We start from the raw sequence: 23637 nt of genomic DNA, 5'->3' as shown, positions 1-23637 counted from the left end.
TCATAAGTTATATCTATTTCATCTTGAGTGTGTTTTATTGTTGGACACTGTAACCCGAGATTTTGCTTTCAACATCTTTCTAAACTAATTGGTTTAGAACTATCAATCGTATAAGAATACCACAAACCTGAAGCGGACAGGATAAAATAAATAAATATTTTTTCGTCATACAGAATGTGTAAAATTATATAACTTTACAAAGCTTTAGTGGCTTCTCATAAAGAAACACTTTTTTATTCAGGCTGATTTTAACTTAACGAAAAGATGAAATAGCAGGGTGATGATAGAAGATTTCTTCTTCTACAGACAGTCCAGAAATGTATGAAAGTGCAAAAACTCTTTGAATGTCGATGACAGGTATCACGACACAATTTGCTGAATGACTTATGATGAGGAATACGTTGCAGAATGATCACAATGAAGAAGAAAAAAACATAAAACAGAGCCTCAGTCAGCCACTAATGAGAATAAAAACATTTACTGACTGTGGAAAAACTATTAAATTTTCAAGCTTTGGCCAACGGTGAAACTCCTTTGTAATGTCACTGCAGTCATACAATTTGCTGTGTTGAACAGACCTCAAAGTTTTGCATTTATTTGTGTTAGTCCCTCTGGAGATAAACACTGTCGACAACAGTTTTAACTGCAAAAATATACATTTGCGCTTTTATGATGCTATTGCCCTCTGTATGTCCTAAATGGTAGCGTTTGGCCAAATAAACATGGTTCTCGGGCGACATCTGCTGGGTTTAATTTATAGTAGTTTATTTTTTACACAGGTATTAATGACAAAAATGTATGACGAGAAAAAATAGATTCATGTTATTTAAGGTGTAATCAAACCAAAGTGTTACTTGTACTGCGTAAATTTCTTTTCACATGCATTTCAGTATTACTGCCCTTCAAAACTCCAGTCATCGTTTGGTAACCGTAGTCATGGGAAGTTTTTCAGCCAATCATATGGCGACTTCTTCACTACACGGCCAATCAGAAACATGAACGCTTGGACGTTGATGCTCCGCTTGTGAGAACTAAAATTAGCGGTATTTGCATTGGTAGAGTTTCATACTGGCTGGATAGGGTAAACTCCTGTTGTTTATGACTGTGAGATCGATGATAAGCGCAGGTGTCTTCGCCACTTTTGCATGCACCTTTCACCCATATGTCAGCGACACACAACACGGCATGAGAGGACACGAGCCAGGGATGTTGGACCTAAAGAAAGCATATATAATAAGAGTATGGTAAAATCTTGCGGTCTTATATCTGAACATACTTAAAACAGAAGTAGCTCAATTTAGCAATTACGAAAAAAATCATGTTTCGGCAAACGAGAGCGGTGCTTCAGAAACTTCGATATGTACGGTAAGTTAGTTAGCTAACGGGACGATTAGCATGTTGCTATCCAAATAAAAGGCTGTTCGTGTGTTCTGACGACGTTGTGATGTTATTTTATTGTAACATGTGGTTATATATTGTTATGCTATAAATATTACTGATTATAGATTAAGCTGGAACGCTAGTTAAAGTGATTAAACAGCTAATGCAACGAAAGACTAGGTCGCTTTTGAATAAGATAATGTTTCTGTGTGAAGATTTTGTTTGATTTTTATGTCACAGGGGCTTAGGTCTTATAACCTATCCGTGAAATAAATACTTTTTAATACATGTCAGTAATAAAAATTGGTTTAAAAAGGGGAAGCCCCACCTCAGTCTGTACTGGAAGGGAAATGTAATGAACATTTGACTTATTTGCTCTTCTAGTTTCAATGGACAACAGCAGACGTGGAGGCAGAGGAGCACTTCAGCAAAAGAGAAGGCCCTTCAGTACCAACCAGGGCAGAAAATCCACGGCTTCACAGTCAGAGAGGTAGGTGCAGTTCATGTTTGGGGAAATGATGTTGTAGCAACACACACCTCACTCATATAACCCCAGTTCCACTCCACTGGCGACCTATCAGATTTGGGATTCAGTTAAAAAAGAGCATCATCTTTATCTTCAAAATTCTGTCTCTAGAACATATCAGTGAACTTTGCCAGCCTCATATCCCCACTATACACATTCTCACATATTCTGATGAAGGCAACGCTCTTATGCATGAATAGATTGTAAACCTAAGGAGAAATCAGTCCACTGGGTTAGAATTTAAAGAGATGTGCTGTGAGTTTAAAACAAACTGTATAATTTTATTATGTTAAATACAGTTATTCTGTCCATCCTCAGGTTGTAGCTGTGCCTGATTTGTTTCTCACAGCAGTAAAGCTGACCCATGATAAAACCGGAGCTCAGTACCTGCATGCAGCCAGGGATGACTCCAACAACCTCTTCAGGTTAGTTAAAATGTGTTGTCGTGCTGCACAGCCATGTGCATGGAAGCAGAAACTCTTTCCTCGCATTCTCACTTGTGCTTTGTGTATTTCAGTGTGCAGTTGAGGACAACACCCATGGACAGCACAGGTGTTCCCCACATCCTGGAGCACACGGTACTCTGCGGCTCTGAGAAGTATCCCTGCAGGGACCCCTTCTTCAAGATGCTGAACAGGTCCCTGTCCACTTTCATGAATGCCTTCACAGGTACTGAGGGCTCATTTGGACATAGATATGTTGAGGAATTTGTTTACATCAGCATGAATGTAAATAGTTTGCTTGTACACTGTAAACTGGTGCAGGATTAAAAGTGGGGTTGGTGTTAACATGCAGCACATTCTCAAAATGCTTGATTTTTACATATAAAACGATCTGTATTAACAGCCAGTGACTACACCATGTATCCATTCTCAACCCAAAATGGAAAGGACTTCCAGAATCTTCTGTCAGTCTATCTTGATGCTGTTTTCTTCCCTTGTTTACGAGAGCAAGACTTCTGGTGAGTTTAGCTGCAGTCACAAATGTTTGAAACACATGTTTAAGGTAAGGTGCTGTTTGATCACTTCTCTGTCAAAAAGATTCAAGAAAAAGATGCATTTCTTATTGAATTGTGTGTGGCTTAACTTTTCAGGCAGGAAGGGTGGAGATTGGAGAATGAAGATCCCACAAACCCTGACTCCCCGCTGGTGTTTAAAGGAGTGGTGTTTAATGAAATGAAGGGAGCCTTTGTAAGTCCTGCTCATCGTCGGAGCTTTTAAATGCTTCTTTCAGCAAACATGTACAGCGTTGTGCCTTCTCACTTGAATAGTTTAACCAACGAGTCGAAGCTTTTACGTAAAGCAAACAACCACTTTTTTCTTCTTACATATTGTTATCATTTTACTTAACATGATACAACATTGAAAAACAGAGAATACCTGTTTTGGTCACTTTTTTTTGTTAAAAAAAAAAAAGGCTACAATAACAACTCAAAATGTTCAGCAAATGTGCAACGAGATAACAGGAACTCACCCAGGATGAGTCTGTGTGTGTTATTTCATGTCAAAGATCTGAACAGGATCTGTTGTATCGGCACAGACTTTTAGCTGCAGTATTGTGCTTAAACCTGTTTGACCTTCAGTCTTTCACACATCTTTAAAGATGAAAAAAAATGAAATCCATATAGTTTTTAATCCAAACCAAAACTCCAGAGGTGATAATGTTCTGCATCATCTTCTTTTTCACAGTCAGACAACGAGCGTCTGTATGCCCAACACGTACAGAACAAACTGTACCCAGATCACACCTACTCTGTGGTGTCGGGAGGAGAACCTCTGGCCATCCCGGACCTGACCTGGGAGGAGCTTAAACGGTTCCACGCCACACACTACCATCCCAGCAATGCTCGGTAACGAGTCCCAGACACATTGGTGATGAATTTGGGTTCGAGGAAGATGTTGCAGATGAATGAGAACTACTAAAAGTAGAGTTGCGTATTTTGAAACCTTGTTTGAACTGGTAGGTTCTTCACTTATGGAGATTTGCCTCTGGAGAATCATCTGAAGCAGATTCAAGAAGAAGCTCTGTCCAAGTTTGATCGCATCGATCCAAACACAGAAGTCCCATCTCAACCACACTGGACCAGTCCTGTGAGTTTACAGTCCTGCAGCATCTTAAGGTGTTCTGATAACACACAAAACGTCTTCCAGCTTGATTATTTGCATTCACAGTTTCCGTTTTTGAGCAAGGAAACTGAATGAATGAATAATGGCTCTGATGTTTTCTGTGGATTTCATTCTTTTTTCCAGAGAGAGGACCATGTGACCTGCAGCCCTGATGCTCTGGCTCCAGATCCAGCCAAGCAGAACACCCTGTGTGTGAGCTACCTGCTGGGAGAGTAAGATCACATCATTTATTTCATGTCATATTTCATGTACCGTGGCTTATATGATCACAGATGAATTTGACTTTTAATCCCAAAAATGACTGCTTAATTTCTCCGTTTAGCATCACTGATACATTTGAAGGATTGACCCTCAGCCTGCTGTCCTCCCTGATGATCTCTGGCCCAAACTCTCCTTTCTATAAATCTCTCATCGAACCCAAGATAGGAAGCGACTTCTCTTCAGTGGTCGGGTGTGTATATGCGCTTCAAAATGACGACAAACTCATATCATCAGCTTAAGAGCCTGATTGGAAAGGCTGCACACATAATACAGCTGTTTGTGTGTTAATTTCTGGTGCTGATGTTTTTTATGAGAGCCAATCAAAGTGTACTGTCGTCCAGATATGACGGCAGCACCAAAGAGGCGTCATTCAGCATCGGACTGCAGGGGATGGCCGAGAAGGACACTGAGAGGGTCAAACAAATCATCTCCCAAACTATCGATGACATTATAGAGTGAGTTCTGTGAGGCATCATCTGAATCTGAGCTAGCATTATCTCCTTTTTCTTTAACATCATTTGGAAAGAGAATTTGGATTTTTAAACTTTAGATTTATTTTTGCCTGAGTGAACGCAGAAGTACGGTGAGGCCTTTACACCAGGATCAGTTGCATGATTAAGAGAAGAGTGCAGCAGTAAAGAATAAAGAAATCACAGCATGTAACTTGTCACCGCTCACAGGAACGGCTTTGAAGAGGAGAGGATCGAGGCTCTCCTTCATAAGATTGAGATTCAGATGAAACATCAGTCCACAAATTTCGGCCTGTCTCTGGCCTCGGTGAGTTCACTCTTTATCTTTGACCCTCGGTTCCATCTCACAAATACACTACATGTGATCATAAGCCTGCATGTTGGCTGTATTCTCTGTGTTTGAAGTCCTACAGTTGGTTCTTTTCCGCTTCTCTGTATATTTCTTTCTCAGTTACTGTCCTGGAAGATGAGTTTCTGTAAGCAGCTGTTATTTATAGAGCCCTTTGTCTTTTTCCAATACTCATGTTCACCAGAAGAAACCGCATAAAATCAGGATTTAATGTGGCTTAGATAAGACCTCAGCAGGAAGCTGTGACATTCTTTGTTTGATTAATCCTTTTTCACTCTATCGTTATTTCTTCATCTCTGACACTGCTTTCTGGATATTTTGTTAGTATGTAGCTTCATCCTGGAACCACGATGGCGACCCTGTGGAGCTGCTGCGAATCAGCGACAACGTTACCAAGTTCAGACGGGCTCTGGAGGAAAACCCTCGCTTCCTGCAGGACAAAGTGAAACACTACTTCAGGGTAAGTGTGTATTTGTGCAAACAGATGTAAGAGCTGTCGTACAGCATCCTGTGTAAGGGAAAACAATAACCGGTTAGCTGGTTTCATGTGCTGCTCTTTTAACCACCGACCTTGCAGGAGAACACACACAGACTGACTCTGTCTATGAGCCCAGACGAGGCCTACCTGGAGAAACAAGCCCAAGCTGAGGAGAAAAAGCTTCAGGAAAAGATCCACGGCCTGTCCGACAGCGACAGAAAGGAGATCTATGAGAAGGGTAACAACAGTTTCACTTTTCTGGAAAGCTGTCTTCCGTAGGTTTCAGGGTGAACAGTGTGTGTGGCAGCGTGTCTCAGCTATGGTCCCTGCATCGTAGAAGTTTAGAAAGAAAGCAAATAAAGTTCCTGCTCAGTAACCTTCCATCGTGTGTCTGAATTCTGACTCAGTACTTCTGCTTTCTAAAGGTCTGGAGCTTCTGGCTGCTCAGAGTAAAACGCAGGATGCCTCCTGTCTGCCTGCACTCAAAGTGTCCGACATCGAGCCAACGATACCCATCACTCCTGTTCACCTGAGCACGGCGGGTACGGTGGAATTCTTTCTGCTCACCAGCCGTCTGATGAGAACTGAGCTGTTTGTCTGATGATGCATGTTTCTAACCTTCGAAGGAGATGTGCCGGTTCAGTACTGTGAGCAGCCCACCAATGGTTTGGTTTACTTCAGAGCCATGTGCAGTCTCAACACCCTGCCAGAGGACCTCAGGCTGTATGTCCCGCTCTTCTGCAGCGTCCTTACCAAGTGAGTTAACATCTGGAGGAGCGTGTTATTGGGAGAGCTTGAACAGAGACGGCTCAAGTGTGGAGCCTTTTCATTTTTGTAGGTTCAGAAGTGTCATTTCCAGCATGCTCAAAGCAGTCCTGCACGTCTTCGACGATTCAAACTTTGAGTTTGAATGAATGGCATGTGTGCCCTCAACCAGAGCTTTGTCTTACCACGATCTTGTCCTTGACCTGACTGCAGAACATAAACCAATCAAAAGGAGCTGCCACAGAATTGAAATAGTCTTTTTGTGTGTGTGTGTGTGCGTTTATTTAATTAGGATGGGCTGTGGGAATCTGGACTACAGGCAACAGGCGCAGCAGTTGGAGCTGAGAACAGGGGGCATGTCTGTTTCCACTCAGGTCATCCCTGACTCCACCCAGCTGGACACATTTGAGCAGGTCAGTGCTGGTACTGCAGCCACTTTTTCCTCAGTCCTGACTGAATGCAGCTGAAAAGTGTTTTTTTTTCCTCATTGCATGGTTTAATAAATTGAAACCTTTTGATATCCTGAAAACAAATCTTTGCTTCCTGTTTCAGGGCATCCTCCTCTTCTCCTCTTGCCTCGAAAGGAACCTCCCTCACATGTTTCAGCTGTGGAGTGACCTATTCAACAGGTCATTTTGACTGTGTTAACTCCGGCACCCGACTCAGTTTTTGCAAATAAACGATGGCTAATGTTGCTCTTGTCTCGTTATTTAGCCCCCACTTTGACAATGAGGAGCGCCTGAGAGTGTTGGTGATGATGTCAGCTCAGGAGCTGGCCAATGGCATCTCTTACTCTGGTCACATGTATGCCATGACCAGGGCGGGCCGTCACCTGACACCAGCAGGAGACCTCCAGGAGACTTTTGGGGGGATGGATCAGGTATTGTTGCATTGCAGGGATCCATCCTAATATACGGCAGTGATTTTACGCACATTTCTCAGCTGTTTTGTGTCTGTTGTTTAGAGGTGAATGTTGTTCTTTAAACATTAGGTGAAGTTTTTGAAGAGGATGGCTGAAATGCCAGACCTCAGCCAAGTGATGCGAACATTACCCAGGATCAAGAAACACCTTCTGAACCCAGACAACATGAGGCGAGTTCACTTTACACGAGCCGGTAGATTCATTGGGTGAAATTCTCCACTAGTCTGGGCACTGGGGGGTCGAATGCTCTGTGAGCCAGCACATCTCACCTGATCCATACCCTTACAGGTGTGCAGTCAATGCGACTCCACAGAAAATATCCGACACAGCAGCTCAGCTGGAGAATTTTATGAAGGACGTAGCTGCAAACAGAAAAGAGCGCAAATCCATAAGAACGAATATCATTCGGGTAAGCTGTAATATTGTCTCATGTAGGAAAAAGAAAGGCCTTTCCATTGCTCACTTTCACGTGCTTTTTAATCTGTTCTTACAGAAGCCACTCGACCCTCTGAATGAATCTGGTCCAAGTAGAAAACTGTTGACTGTAAGTTGAGTTTAACATCTTTTTCTTTCCGTTTGCCATCTGCAGGTCTGTCATAGTGTACCGTCACATATTTAAAGGGGTAAAAAGCTGTTCGACATACCTTTGGAACAGCGTCTGACCACCGTTGTTGGAGTGTTTTGCCAGTTTTTGATGAGTAACGTATGTTTGACTTGTATAAAGTCTACATTTGTACTCGTTTACTTTGAAGGAACCACATTTCCAGCCGTGTCAGATGAAAACCTTCTTCCAGATGCCCTTCCCGGTCAACTTTATCAGCGAGTGTATACGCACGGTGCCGTTCTCCCACCAGGATTATGCGAGGTAACTGATTTTAATCTAACACACTTCTCCTGATGTTCAAGTTTCTTTTCGGCGGTGTTGTCCACGTCCTCAGTCTGGTTACAACTCTCTGTCTTTCAGTCTGTGCATCTTAGCGAGAATGATGACAGCAAAATATCTCCATGGCGAGATCCGGGAGAAAGGCGGGGCCTATGGGGGCGGAGCCAGGATGGGAGGAGGTGGTCTGTTCTCCTTTTACTCTTACAGGTGGGCAGCACTTTACTGAAGGGCGCACATTTGGACGGTACAGTTGTTGACTTTAAGACTTGATGCAGCTTCCAAATGAGGTTAAAATCATTCTCATGAAGCATCAGGTTCTGATGGGTTTAAGATTCTTCAGTGCACAAACGGAGCGGATTATTTATTTGGTTACCTGCATGAAAGATGTAAGTGTTTGCTGGTTTTATTGTTGGGCTGCTGGTGGCTTGGTGGATAAAACACAAGCTGAAGCTGCACTGAATCTTATTTTTCTCCTGAATCAAAACTTTCAGCTAAATGAAAAAACGGGGAAAACAACCTAATAGTTCTTAGGAAATAGTTAGTTTTCTACATTTTTACAGACCAACCAATACATTTCGATTGTGCGTTGACCTCCGTCTCCTCTGTGCTCAAAGGGATCCAAACTCAACGCAGACGTTATCTGCGTTTCGTAAAGGTGTCGACTGGGCAAAATCAGGGCAGTTCACTCAACAAGACATCGACGAAGCCAAACTGTCAGTCTTCTCAGCTGTTGACGCACCTGTGGCCCCCGCAAACAAAGGTGAGACACCAACAGAGTGAATAACCGAGCATCCAAACAGCAGCTTTAACGGGTCGATTCACCTAAAACACTCTTTTAATATACTTTGGGCAGCGTGAAATGTAAAGAATCTGGATTGTTTCTCAGAAATCATTCATTTTAAGAGGAGTTTCTCCTAGTTTTTTGTTGTTTCCGCTCTTTTTCAAGTTAATGATCAACACATTTTACACTGGTCGTCAAAGCTCATCATCTATGTGTTTGTGCTGCAGGAATCGGCTGCTTTCTCAGCGGGATCACAGACGAGATGAAGCAGAGTTACAGAGAGCGACTCTTTGCTGTCGACCATAAAAGCCTGGTGGACGTGGCCGAAAGGTAAAACTGTCAAATGCCAGAATTCTGTTTCCATTTCACATGACAGCAGAGAAGACTTGGAAGGAAAGGTATGAAGCGGATGTTTTGCTTCCTGCAGGTACCTCGGTGTTGGTCAGAGGACGTGTGGCGTCGCCATCCTCGGCCCCGAGAACGATGCAATCAAGAAAGATCCTTCGTGGGTTTTAAAATAATACCCAGAGTAGGTTTTTGAGGAATTAAACACTTATCTCGAGCAGACGATGTGCTGAAAAGCCACACACAGATGTCATGTTTGGAGAGAATCTGAAGCGCAGCATACAAAGCCGAGGACCGTGTCCGTTATTTGCAACATTCAGATAATTACTTTTTTTATTCCGTCGTGTATTTATTATCATGAAAATTATCTGTTAGGTTATCATATTGAATACAAAATCTGTATGAGTGCTCTGTTTGTGAAGGTGGTTCCAAGCTTTTTGTCATTAAAACATTGGCAGCATCTGAGCGTTGTTTTTCCTCCTCCTCTCTCAGAGATTTGTTCCTCTGTTTAAGTCATACCCTCTCTTGTGCATCCTGACCACAGCAACCGAGGAGGAACTTAACTTTTGTATGGACATTTCTGCACCAGAAGAGGACAGTCGCATTATAAAGAACAGTTTAACTCGGCTGCATCAGGACGGAGATAGAAGTCTCCGTATCTGAACTGTAAAATGCTTCAAAGTAAGCCTTTTAACCAGGCTCTCTACTATTTATTAAAGACAAAAAAGACTCATTAACACAACACAAAACTTTCCACACAAATGCTTTATTTACTCACACATCAAATAACGTTAACGTTGAGCCGTTTCTGGTGTCCTCCACTTCACTGCCAGAGTACGGCAACAGCCGGCAGGACCCTACTCACAAATTACCACTATAAGGTGCCACATGGAAAGCCCAGGGTGCATACATCAGCAAAGGCAACAACACAACACACGGACACGACACAAACAGCTCGTCCTCAAGCCTCACTACACGTCTTCCTTCGGGTTTTCAGCATTTTAATATCAAGGTGTGGACAGCATTGAGATTGCATGTGATCCTCCTGGCATAATTTCCCTATTTGAAAGCAGCTTTAGGAGATTACATATATAATGGAGCTCAAAGTGCGGTAGAAAAAATGATAAAAGCGAGACTTAAAACCACCTCAGCTGCGCTGTAATCACACAACGCAGATGTTTGCTCATTAAGGTGTTTTAATAAAAAGATGGCTACATCTTTTGAACTAAAACTAAAATGGGAGTGCATATATATATCATATTTAGGTATAACTTTGGGGATCCGGATAATACTATGCGAGTTGTTAGTTTAGAAATGACTATCCTTAACCTTGATCTGATCTTAAATATGGAACGTACCTTCTTAGAAATGCCTTTAAGTGTCTTAAATTCTACCTTAAAATATTTGCAGTCGATCAGTCATTGTGGGAGCGGCTCTCACTGATTTGTGAAGCCTGTTTCCTGTGAGGGGGTGAAGCTTTCTGCCGGCAGCAGCGCGGCGGCTCAGATGGCAGCTGAGAAGTCGCTCTCTTTGGGTCGGACCCGGGTGACGTGTTCCAGCTGGCCGGAGTCGGAAACGTCGTAGCTCGTCTTGTACTTGGCCAGGATTTTCATCAGCGGGCGGAGCTTCAGCCACCACTGCTCTTTGGGGATCCTGTGGCTGAAAGGAGAAAGTTCGGGGCTGAGACTTGACTCAAACTAAACCTGCTGCTCACCTTCAGATGCTGCCACTTTGCTTTAGATTTTGGGTGAGATCACTTGACTGGTGGCCATCGATGGCAACTTCTGGATCTAGAAATATTTAAGCTCTCAGCACGTGACAAGTGCTGCTGTCACATTAACAGGCATGCAGAGTGGCGGCTGGGCTAAATTTGGCATATGATCTACTTTTAAGAGAGTCCGGGCATGAAACAACTGATGTTCTGTTGAATGTTTATGGTGTTGCTGCAGTCTCATTTTCACACACACAACCCGTTAAATATGCACATTAGCTTCAGTGCAATAAGACCTCCGCAGGTTGGAGCTGATCAATGCTTTTTACAGCACAAGCTGTTCAACTACAGCATTTCTGAAGACACGTTGAGGGGTGACAGTGAAGTTACTTCCCCTTAAGATACTTAAAAATCCTGAAACTTCCTAATAAAAACATGCTTTTTATTTTGAAAATCCAACATAGAGCAACTAAGTTGAGTGTATTTAGGAAAAGCCTCATTTATGAGTTCAATCAACTCATTTTAGTATGTGTGAGCATTTATTCTGATAGTTTAACATTTTAATAACTCTGGTACTCAGAACATCTTCCCGTCAGGGATTCCTCTACATATACAAAGTGTAGTTAAAAATGTAGGTATTCTGTCGCCTAAGTGACTTTCACTGAGACAGACTTTGTAGATTTTTCATCAAAGCACTCCAGAGAGCACCCGCCTAATCTCCATTTTACTCCCACTTTGTTTGAGCTCTGAAATGTGAAAGTTTATCTCACACAAAGTCAGTTTCCTCCCGGAGCTGTGCCACAGGCTGGAAGACCATAGCTCTGCGTCGCATCCCCAACAGACAGGCGGTATCCTCTGAGTTGGCAAACACTCTTCCTGCGTTAAAGAGAAGCACCATTTATTTAGGTTTTTTTTAAATCCGAGGCACAGCACGCTGCATTTAATCAAGCAAAGACCACTGATGCGCCCAGAACAACTTGAGTAAATGTAATCAACTCAAGCACTTAAGTCTTGACTCACCTCCTTTGTAGGACTCCTTGAGGGTGCGTGTGATCCACTGGATGGCTTTAGCTGCAACTTTGGTGCCAAAGTTTCTATCAAAAGGAGATGGAGCTCCTCCCTGAGAAATGAATACAGCCAATGTATGCTCTGCAGTGTAAACACAACCCTGCCCTGGTTTAAAGTATCTCTTCTATTGAAAAGCTCAGATTTGCAAAGAATTTCAATGTCACACAGCCAGCTCAGAATTATCCAACCTCCACATCTTTATCTCCACCCAACTCTGAAGGTAAATCATGCAGTATTTGCTGTACCTGGAGGGTCAAAACTCGTGCTATTAACAACAAAATTGTCACAGAATAAGGTAAGCTTATAATTCTTTAGCAGGACTTTGTTTAATTTTTAATATCACAAGCAGAAAATCTGACTTCTAATTGCAGTTTAATTTTTCCCAGGTGGAAATTACAATTTTACATTTGCCATTGAATGTACCGCCCACCACCATTATTAAAAGTTAAAAGTAGTGCTGTCTCTTTAAAAAAAACTCTTCCTAAAGCAACATTTAATTAGCAGACTGTTACTCAAATGTAAGTTCAGTGAAATACTACAGTTAGAATGTAAATAGAAAGTCCCTCAGAATGAATAAAACTTCACACTTCTAATTTAAAAACGGTAGTTTTGTTTACATTCACTGAATTTATGAGGTTTTATTTAGGATTAATATGTATGCATGAGCTTAGTTTTTCAGTCTCGTAAGTATTTAATATTGATTGGAATGGTAGTCAATAAAAGAAAATGTTTAAAATGATGCTATGGAATCTTCTTTATGTTGAAATAAGTAGTTTATGTAAAATTCTATTTAACACGACTGTGTTTCATTAAAAGGAACGATATCAGAGAAGTGCAGTCTGTACAACACACTGATCACATCATAATCACTCCACTATTTTTTACTAAATTCAACTAATATCCCGTAGAAAAGAATGAGTGGACATGCCTCCTTCATTGTTCTGTGCCTGACACAAGTGTAGTAAAGTGTGTGTTTATGTGTGTTCCCAACCTGCTGCATATGACCGAGAATGTTCTTCCTGCAGTCAAACACGCCTCGGCCCTCCTCAGTGTACAGCTGGTAGATGAAGTCGGTGGTGAAGTTCTCGTTGCAGCTTTCGTTGCTAAAACGCACAGCAATGAGAAAAGAGGCAGAGGGTGTAAAAGTTACCCACACGGTGCTCAGATTTACTGAAGGACGACTGCGTCTGTGTCTTCCTTAAGTTGAAATGAACTCGTTCTACCTGACATACTCACTATACACCAATGTCTTTCAGAGTGTCTCGTAATAAATAATTATGCAGGTGCGGTCCTAAGCACTGACTCACAATGTCACCTACCCTCCATCCAAACTATTACATTCGTCCTATTTCCACAGACCTCTGTCCTGCTGGGAGCAATTTAAACAGCATTGTGGTGCAGTGGACTAAAATAACCACAATAGAGGACATGATAGAAAGTCTGTGGGGTCACTCTGATGTTAAACTGCATTTTACTGAAAAACACGGCTTTCCAACAGTGACTGCAGTGGCAACATTTTCACCGCTTTTCTTCACTCACACACACTTACTTGCAAAAACACTAAAAACTGAAGCATTTGTGTTAAAGTATAGCAGCAAGGAAACAAAAATCAGCCTTAAACAGAAACAGTGAAACTCACCGGAGCACCAAGCCTCTCTGGATGCTCGTCTTCATCTTCTGCGTCAGATGCTCAACGTTGGCCTGAAAACACAGAACAAAGCCTCGCATGAAACCAGAGCGACCGCGGCCTGCAACCTGCACGAGCAGCTGCGAGTCACCTGCCTCGCTCTCATCACCGCACAGGATGGAGAGAGAGGCGCAAGGTAAGCTTTGCTCCACTGGGGGGCGTCTTATCTGCTTTTAATGTTCTGAAAGACCAGGTTGCTTTGATGTCATTTATTTTTATGTTTATTTTTATGTTTATTCACCAATTTGAGATTAACATTTGGAGGATTTTTAAATATAATTATAGTATTATATTTAAAAGTATATTATTCTTTTTTTAAAGTAAATCCAGTGTGGCAAACAGATTAACTGCCAACATGTTCGTAACTTATTTGTCATAAATGCTTTGACTTTGTGGCATTTCCACTCAGAAATACTATTCGTGGGTAGTGTTTTCAACAAGTCAGGGTATTTAAATTAAACTTGTTGGACTTAAGGCAACTAAAAGAGCATATTAAGGTGAATAAAACGTGTATAAAGGCAAAATGTGTAAAAATAAGGTCAAACGAGCTGGAGTGAGGTGCATGTTTGCGTGGCCACGTGTCCGTGACAACAAACACATACAGTCCTGAAGTGTCTAATCACCTGATGGGATCTGACTGTTATGGAATAAATGATGCAGCTCAGAGGTTATTAATAAGTTGCTTCATTAAGATGGCTGTAATCTGGGTCACCTGCACCCTCCTGAGCATCCAGGCAGCGGCAGTGACTGACTGGCAAACTGCAGCAACGCTCGCGTGAACAGTAAGGACAGTCTGTGCTGCTTTGTTCGGACGAAGGGGATAAAGGTGTGCGGCGGTTCAAATGAAGTCGTGCAACAGAAGTATAAACCTGGAGATCCAGAAACATTGAAGCACTCTTTATGATGTAGAAGAGGACTGAAATCTGTCTGACCTGCAGGTCACGAATGTCAAACGGCTCCTCGTAGATGTAGACGGTGTCGGCACCGGCAGCAAGACCCCCCACAGTGGCCAGGTAGCCGCAGTAGCCCCCCATGGTCTCAATGATGAAAACCCGCCGCTTGGTGCCACTGGCTGACTGCTTGATGCGGTCACATGTCTAGTTCACACGCACACAAGGTATGTAGTTATTAAACAATCAGGATTGTTCTGATCCAGCATGCAAGTGCAAAGCATGCTGTTTAAAGTAGAGCTGAAGCAACCCAAACAGGATAAATAAAGTCAGTTTAAAGTGTGTGTGCTATCATCTCTCAGATGCTTTGGATCTTTTTTTCTACTCACGGCCAGATTCAGTCATCTATTACTAGACTAAGAGGTAATTAAGAGTTACATTCGGGAAAATGAGCAGCAGCTCTACTTTAAAGTGGATAAAATAGCTGCAGATCGTTCTGTGTCAGTGATGCACAGGTTGACTCCTCACAAGTCACTGTTTTCAACATTAACATTACAAACTACTCCAGAACAAACTTTTGTCTTGCGATTTATAACTTCTTTTGTTCTTTGTGTTTTATAACTAGTTTTTCACCCTGAAAAACAGGGATGATGAGGAAGGAGAAGGAGGTCGACCTGTGCACTTCTTTGTTCTAATCAGATGAGTGAAGTCCACCAACTCTAAACACTACAGCATGAAGTCCCATGTAACCTGTCAGAAACCCTCGTTCTGTGTTGCCTGAGCTCGACTGACTTCACCCATCCGGGACCAAACATAAAGCACATAAAACAAGGCTCTGGAAAGCAATCACAGTGACTTCAAACACAAACATCTGTCACAAACTTTATCAGCACATAGCTGCTTCATTAGTAAAACACGAGAGCTGTCACTGACATGCAGGTGCACTGGTGCCTTTCTTAAATATGTACTCACAGTCAGACTGTGGTTTTGCTTCTGTTGGCTCATTCTTCTCTGCAGGACTGACTCAGGATTATGTAGCCATCTTTACGAGCTAAACTCAGACTTTTTCTGTCAGCTTTTCGCCCAAAAACATTCAATTCAAGTTTTTTTGTTTTTTTTTTAGATTGCGCTTGTATGAAATCCTCTGGTTTATTTTTAATAAATATCTCCCATTTTTTTTTAAGAATTAAGAAAAAAAACAGTATTTTCTTTCTCTTTATTACCCCTCATTTCTTTACATGCTGCCAGGAAAGCTTGATCAATCGACTGAGTTTTGTAATGAATAATAAACATGTCAGCCATTATTTGGTATGAACACCTTTATGACACAGCCTCTGAGACGAGCTTTCTGTCATTTCTTTAAGGAGTCTTCAGGAATAGTTCTCCAGGCTTCTTGAAGGACATCCCAAAGCTCTTCTTTGGATGTCGGCTGCCTTTTGTTCCGTTCTCTGTCAGATGATCCCACACTGCTTCAATAAAGTTGAGGTCCGGGCTCTGGGGAGGATTCATCCCTCCATAAGACCTGTTGCCACTGATTTTCAGTCCACTTCTTGTGTCATTTGGCACAGCTCAGCCTTTTCTCCCTGTTTCCCTTCCTTAAGAACGGCTTCTTGACAGCCACCCTTCCATGGAGACCATTTCTGATGAGGCTTGGGCCAACAGTAGATGGATCAGCTGAAGGTCCAGATGCATTTTTTTTTTTAAATCTGTCAAACTGTTATTATCTTTGACATTTTTCATTGATACAAATAAAGAAAATGGAACAGATGATGCTTCTCTCTGACAGGCTGATGATAGCAAATCGCCTAAAGATACAATTCAGAATTGGTTCTTTGCCAAGTTGTTAGATGTAGACAGAACACTGGTTCACTGCTCACATGAAGGGTTTTTCAAGTTTGAATGATTCACAGGTTAGTGTTAAGTGGGCTAGCAAAAAAAAACAAACACATTCTTCTGAAAATGGTCAGATTCAAGGACCTGACTGAAAATGAGTAAAAGAGCAGCATGTGCAAAGAAAACCGCTGAAACACCTTCAGAAAGCCTGGAGAACTATTGCTTCAACACAAACATGTCACGCTGCTTCCAAACAGAATCTAAAGAACTGAGGGGTAGCTCAAGACTTTTGTTCTGCACATTGGTTTCTTGGCCCTTAGAAATGCTGGGTTTTTATCTTGCTTCTAACATCCAACCGATCGCCGTATCACCCCGGAAAACACTTTGTCTTAATCATCACTGCAGAGCAACTGCAGCTGTTAATATCTCCCCAATAATGCCTCTCTCTCTCTCTCTCTCTGGCTGGCTGGCTGGGCCCTTACCTCCACAATGGCGTTGAGTGACGTGTCGGCGCCGATACTGTGGTCAGTGCCGGGAACATTGTTACTAATGGTGGCAGGCAGCATGCACATCGGGATGCAAAACTCCTCATAGTCGGCCCGGGCCTCGTACAGCTGCAGCAGGGACTCAAGGGCCTGATGGCGGCATCAGGTGCATCAGATGCAGTTAGACCACTAAGGGGAAACCTACATGTCTGTGTTTGTGTTTTCATGTTCCTACAGGCTGCTCCATGGTGCCCAGAGGCTCCCTCATCTTGTATCCTTCACTACTGTCGTTTATGTGTTGGGTTGAAACAGAACTGCATCAATGCCACACACAGCATAGACATTTGCTGTATGTGTTATGGACACAGAACAAAAAACTTTTCTGTTATGTTAAGCAACATACGTCATACTCCTCGAGCATTTCTGGACCTGTTTCACCAACACCTTAAAGTCACTTTTAGTCACTGGTTCATCAGTAATTGAATTTGATCAAAGACATGTCCAGAGATTTAAAACTTTTGTCTGGCCCTGACAAGAAAATGTAGTTTGATGTAATCCAAGAACTCACTAAGTGTAAAATGAGCCCTTTTATGACTTTGTGAAGATTAAAGAAGGAGGGAAAGAAGAATAGGGAGCAACTGTACTTAAACTGCGACCATGAACGTGCGGGCCTGTGATGTGTGTGCTGCTGGCTGGCTGGCTCTCTCCGGGAGAAAGGGGTGGGGGTGGGGGGGGCTTTGGCTTCTCATTGGATGAAAGGGGATAGAATTGGGATAAGGGGTGGAACCATCGTGGCCGACATGTAACCGTGTTGACGCGACAAGATACAAACTGTGGTGGGACTCAAAAAGCTCTGAGCGGTGCGTCCTTTTATGTCCAAGACGAGAGGCAAGACGTGAAGCTCGGCCTCAGAACAGGAGTGCAGGCACTGAAAAGCTACGCATGCACGCGCCGAAAACTTTGGCTCCGTCCCGTGTGTTGGAGAAAGAGTAAGTGAGTGTCCTCGTTGGACTATTCATTTGCCAAATACCAAACACAGACACAGCGGGCTGCACGAACACACAGGGGACAAATGCCTGAAACATGCAATATGTCACTGCATGCCCCAACACTTACCTGGGACCAGCGCTGACATGCTCGCCTCCAACAACAAGCAGCTGTATGAACTCTGTTTATCAGCTTCTGCTGAAGTTTGGTGGCTTTATGGTCCAGTAAACTTCAGTCTAAACTAAGCAATATCATTTGGACATGTGTATACTGTCAGGTTTGTTTTCATGCCTTTTGTGTGTTTTGTACCACTCATATTTACTGCTATTGAGATTTTGTTTGTGTGAAAGCATGCTTCTGTTTAGGCCAATGCAGATTAAGTGGAAGGCTGCCTGTGTTTGCACAAAACAGTTTTTGTACCTGAAATGACAAGAATGAGGTACTACGTATGGTTCAATGTTTTTCAACCTTCAGTTCTTTGGTCTTTTGAAATGGGAAGTTATGATTGAACCATAGATTTGACTGAAAACTGCAAAAGCAAAGCACTTCTTCTGAGTAGTGGCTTGTTAATCCCAATATAGCATGCGTTTTCTACTTTATCGTCTATTTTCCTATAAATGGCACCATAAGCCACAAAATGGGCATGTTGTCATCTAGAAGACTGTGTACAACTAGTGATAAAGACAAAAAATGTATAATAATAATAATATTAATTTGTAATCACAAGAAAAACTTAGGATGTAACCTTTTATATCTAAATGCCAACCCACACCCCAAACTTTGCTAAAACTACAAGGCAAGACATTCTCACAGAAATATCTCGATTGTCTTAACCTACCAAATGAAGTCCATCCTCTCCTTGTTAATGAGCGGAGACGAACCATCAGTCAGCGCAGCCCCAAACTCTGACAGACTGGGTGGTGTTAGACTGTTACGTCTACAAACACACACATGCACTCTAACCCAGCCACACTTACATCAGTAATGGCATTCAGAGCTGTATCTGAGCCAATGCTGAGATCTGAACCTGGTATATTATTGGAGACGGTGGCGGGGATCATAACCATGGGCACACAGAACTCGGTATATTTGTCCCGTGCAGAGGAAAGTTCCAGTAATCCCACGTAGGCCTGTAGCGGTGAGAGTGTCTTATTGGTTGTTATTGAGGAGGTGTACAGAGACGGCACAAGAGTGAAGAAGCTTAATGCAGAAGTCTTCACATAGAACAAGAGGACACAGGTGGGATTTTAGGGGAAAAAGTCAAGGTGGGAACCATTTGGAACTTCAAGGGAAAGAGATGGGAAAGATGAGCACAAATTCCATTCTGCACACCATAGAGATGGAGAACATCTAAAATATTGCACTGTCTTTGTAGTCCTGAAGCTGTGTTTTCCACAACTTTTAATCAGATTTTCACCTTTACTTTAGCTGCAAGGTCCCCACCAGCTCCTGTTTTAACACTGAAGTTAAAAGGTGTCTGACTTTCATCAGCTTGACTTGTCTGTTAATCACTACTTCAGTCGTCTAAAACAATTAAATGAGCTGAAATCAGATTTTCTTTTTGCTTGATTGTCGCCATCAGCCTTTTAAATGTCACAAATTGACCAGCAGATATCCAGTATACTGATCAGTACAACTGAAATATATATATATATACAGTTATAAACAGGGAAGAGCCCCAAAAATCTTCAGATCTATAATATGAAACTGTGTCTGTTGGGAACATGGGGGAGGACATAAACTTGCAGTGAGCGTGGCTTCGAAAGCGGAGGGGTGGGTGTGGGGTGGAAGTCGTTGGGCCTGCTGATGGTGGGAAAAATCTGAGGCAGCAATGGGACAAGCAAAGGTCTGGGACAAAAGCACTGGTGGGAGAAGCCAAGAGGGGAGAGCCAAGCCAATCACGACAGACAGTGACACACACAGGAAGTTGATGTTGTAGCTCCTCTCACAAAGTAGACAAAGATGAAGAAAGTTTTTATTTTATTGGCCAGGCTGCAAAAGCCAAAAGCTGTTTTCTCCCTCATATAGATACCAACTGTGTTTTTATCAAACTATCAGGATAATCTCAAACGCGCCTTTAAAATGATGCTTTATGGAAAATTAGCATCACACAGGTGCACCTCTATTCACTAGTGTGAAGCGAATTAATTAGCCTGTGAAGTTCTGTGTAAGTTTCTATTTTTCCACTGCTGTGTTCTTCCTGCTCAAGGTTTGTCTCTGACAACTACTTCTTCCACTAAATTACAGCCTCGAGCCTGTTACGCCACCCTCTGGTGACACTATGAAGCCAACTTTAGTCGCTCCAAACCAGTTAAGATGGAAATGTGTCCGACTCACATTTCTTTTCAAGGCTTTTTCGCTGCAGATTTGCTTCACTATGCAAACCAGCAAAGGATGAGCTCTGAGAGTGAGCTTCTAATTTAATAAAATCAAAACATATGTGTAACTTCCTTTCAACCTGTAAGCTCAGAGATATAAGCGGTTATCTCTAACATGTAGCTCTCTTCACTGGCGACTGTCAAACCCATCTTTGGTTGAGGGGATGTAATGATTCTACTCAGGTTAATAGACCAGTTTGGCTTTGCAGCTTGGCCAGTAAGTAACACTCCAAGTAAAGGAGAATCTAGAACTTTTACATGTGTCTTAATTGGTATTCTTATACATTAAAGAGGATAAGACATGTTTTGCAGGATGAAAAAAGAGCAGGTCAATGAAAAACAAAGGACACAACAATGCTTAATACATCGGGAATGTAAAACACTGGAAAGAGAAAGAGCTTAATAAACTTGAATGGCAACCACGATGAGGCTGACCAATAAAGAAAAACAATTCAGATTACTCAGGAATTCTGCTTTTGTACAGTTATCAGTAGCTCAGTGGATTATATAGAATAAAATGATTAAATAAAAGTGTAATTGATAGTAAAAAAAGAGAAGCTGACATTTTCAAGAGTCAGGAAAGGTTGCATACCTCAAATCCTCCAATTACGAGCAGAGCATTGATATTATGGATCCTCATCTGCTCTGCGATCTTATCCAGATGTTTTCCTGGAAGAGTCCTGACACATAAAATAAGAATTAAAACACATTCGGTGCCTAAAATGAATTTTAAGGCAAATATTTTTCATTTCATCAATTTCCTAAAATATTTGTATGGATAGAAATAGTCCACAGATACAGCTTTCATTCACATCAATCACATTCACTTCCCATTTTTCTGACTCACCTTTTTGTCCCAAGCAGAGACCCTCCCTGGCCAGTCCAACCACCAACGTCTCCCCATTTGATCTCTTTGATCTGACAAAACACAAAGATGTCAGTCTCGTTCCTAAAGTGGCTTAAACCGTTTTTTTCTTTGATCATTTACTAAATAAAAACCTTTAAAAGCTTTTATGAAAGGTGTTCTGTGCAAACAGGCCCTGAGATGGAAGCTCTCAGGCAGCTTTCTGGAGATTTGGACAAATAAAACCAACTAAACGTTCAAACAACCCAATGAGAAAGTGGGAATAAAGGCATGTACTTTAACTCCATTGATCAGTTAAAGTATGTTTTAAAATAACTCAATCGGGGGTGTGGCTTGAATTCGCGCCCTGTGATCAGTTTCCATGATCTAATAACCATGCCAGCAGAGCTACATTCAACCAGCAGCTCTCCACAATAATCTGTGCCCTACTTAGACAGGGTTTTAGTCAGGGATCACAGCTTCACTTTTCAATCACGTCTAATCCTCCTATGTGACAACTTGCCAGAACGTCCATGCAGGTGTGTGTATTTGTGTATCTTGTGTTTATGGCCAGGGAAACCTTACATGCAACCAGTAGAGTAGACCACAGTCGGTACGGTGCATGTGTTCAAGTACGTATGGCATTGCTACTGTGGGACTGGAATGGCTGGCTAACAATAAGCGGCACTGTTTATCTGAACACTGTTATCAATGTGGTTGGTGCTGCTCAGAGGTGGGATGGTGACTCCACTTCCACTTCCTGCATATAGCCGCTGCTCAGCTTTTGGATCTTCCGTAATCCAGAGCTGCGGCATAACTGTAATGTTAATATGAGCTAATTTAACTATTACTCTTTGTTTTTTTTTTCACGCAGTCTTTACAGATGCCATTTTAAAGTTGAATGACCCAATCTCTGGAAACATATTTCTATTGAAACAAGACAAATCGTAAAACGACCCCTAATTAATAGCTTTGAATGTAAGAGCACAACTAAAGACAACATTGTGGAGAACACGTGGCACCTTTACAGCTTAAATGTCTACAATAGAATCATTTACAGAAATCTTTCAAAAAAGGACAAAGAATACAAGCATAATAAAACCAGTACAAAAACATGAGGTTCATACCACATTACTGCTTTAAACATTTGACTCTGGTGACTTTTAAGGCCAAAGTATTTGAGTCACACTCGTTTACTTCTCATCAAGGGCTTGATGTCTCAGATATTTCCTTTAATGTGTCACCCATCTGTAGCTGTGTGCATCTCATGTGTTCATGCTCACCTGCCCTTTGTAGAATCCCTCGAAGCCGTCATTGACAGCAAACATTGTGTGGCCTTCTGTGATTCCAACCCTGACAGCAGAACGGACGGCGGCATTCATACCTGCAGCCGGGGCACCGACGTTGAGCACTGCCACGTTAAAGGAGCTCTGAGGGTGACGAAGAGCAGCAATCACACACATGATATTCTGCAATGCACTAAAACTGCAGAGAAAGCTGAATCTGGCTGGTGTACATATGATCTAATGCAACGCTTTGCCACATGTTATGAAATTATCACACTTTAGGCATGAATCTTGCATTTAGAGTGCAAACAGCATGTGTGAAGCTCAGGTAAAAAAACATGGCACGTTTGCAAATTTTAGAGGCTGTGAAGTAAATTCTGAGGTAAGAGTCAATCGGAATTAAAACTGGACAAATTGCTCCCTCTACTTGTAACGGAGCTGTCCTTCTGCACTTCCTTAAAAACCATCCGTGTCCGATTAACTGCTGAAGGGCCTCACAGCAGAACAGCAACAGGCAAATAGAGCCTTGCATGCAAGAAGCCACATGCTGCTAAAAGATGCAGTGAAGCAGCAGCTTTCTTCACTTCCTAAGTATCTACATACTTTGATTCAGTCAATGCCCCAGTGCAGTACTGCATTTCTAACCCAAACTTTAGACTGGGCCAATGTGAGCAGGCCCATATGTTTGTATCTATAATGTTCACATGTAGACAACACATGCACTCAACCGTAGAAAGACTACAGTTAGAGATCTGCTGTGCATCACTGATGGATTGAGCATTCAAAGATCATCTGTTTGATGACACATAAGATGATGTGGAGAACCTCAGAATGGACAGGCATCCGATGCGCTGCTGAAAATACCAAAAATCACACGATTTCGTAGTTACATTTAAATGCTAGTTTTTTACCCTTATGCTAGTTTTCACTCATTGGGTTTGGATTGCAGACATCAGTACCAGTGCATTTCAGTTAAAAATGTGTCAGCAGCAATGAGTGTGTAAAATATCTGAAGCTGTGAACACTTGTGAACCACCTCAACAACAAGCTACAGCTCAGCTGACAGCGCTTTTTTCCAAGCCAACATGGGAACCCCATATATGTAAAGGGGACCTTTGTGGAACATTTGGTGCCAAATACATGACATGGGAACCCAGCCACCCCAGGCTCCTGTTCCATTTA

The 23637-nt window shown here is 42.2% G+C and overlaps 2 protein-coding genes across 6 annotated transcripts in view; one reads left to right on the top strand and one right to left on the bottom strand.

Annotated features, from left to right (window-relative positions):
- The first annotated feature begins 1138 nt into the window (after positions 1-1138).
- On the top strand, positions 1139-9728 carry pitrm1 (pitrilysin metallopeptidase 1). Its single transcript, XM_072363882.1, has 27 exons — positions 1139-1365; positions 1765-1870; positions 2225-2331; positions 2424-2575; positions 2753-2867; positions 3000-3096; positions 3595-3755; positions 3870-3996; positions 4156-4244; positions 4355-4483; positions 4635-4748; positions 4974-5070; positions 5438-5572; positions 5690-5828; positions 6016-6132; positions 6217-6346; positions 6648-6768; positions 6908-6984; positions 7070-7235; positions 7347-7447; positions 7566-7686; positions 7771-7821; positions 8030-8142; positions 8242-8367; positions 8775-8920; positions 9169-9271; positions 9369-9728. The coding sequence occupies exons 1-27, from the start codon at positions 1319-1321 to the stop codon at positions 9460-9462; spliced, it is 3081 nt and encodes a 1026-aa protein (XP_072219983.1). The 5' UTR covers positions 1139-1318; the 3' UTR covers positions 9463-9728.
- Positions 9729-10036: 308 nt separating this feature from the next.
- Positions 10037-23637, bottom strand: part of LOC140268409 (ATP-dependent 6-phosphofructokinase, platelet type-like) — a 55502-nt gene continuing 41901 nt past the window's right edge. For 2 of the 5 annotated variants that reach the window (XM_072363247.1, XM_072363246.1), the window contains exons 13-22: positions 22453-22599; positions 21173-21243; positions 20918-21005; positions 18925-19077; positions 14685-14849; positions 13705-13766; positions 13057-13168; positions 12018-12117; positions 11768-11873; positions 10037-10945 (exon numbers count right to left, since the gene is read on the bottom strand). In XM_072363247.1, coding sequence (XP_072219348.1) covers positions 10789-10945; positions 11768-11873; positions 12018-12117; positions 13057-13168; positions 13705-13766; positions 14685-14849; positions 18925-19077; positions 20918-21005; positions 21173-21243; positions 22453-22599 — 1161 coding nt within the window. In that variant the 3' untranslated portion in view covers positions 10037-10788. Of the gene's footprint in view, positions 10946-11767; positions 11874-12017; positions 12118-13056; positions 13169-13704; positions 13767-14684; positions 14850-16957; positions 17111-18924; positions 19078-20917; positions 21006-21172; positions 21244-22452; positions 22600-23637 lie in introns of all 5 variants that reach the window. The other 3 variants (XM_072363249.1, XM_072363248.1, XM_072363250.1) reach the window with 2 other exon arrangements.

The sequence above is a fragment of the Leuresthes tenuis genome, unplaced genomic scaffold, assembly GCF_036924035.1.
Source record: "Leuresthes tenuis unplaced genomic scaffold, fLeuTen1.0.hap1 SCAF_14, whole genome shotgun sequence".
NCBI classification, from domain to species: Eukaryota; Metazoa; Chordata; class Actinopteri; order Atheriniformes; family Atherinopsidae; genus Leuresthes; species Leuresthes tenuis.
Note: the sequence above shows the minus strand (reverse complement) of the source record. Positions and strands in the feature narration are given on the sequence as shown.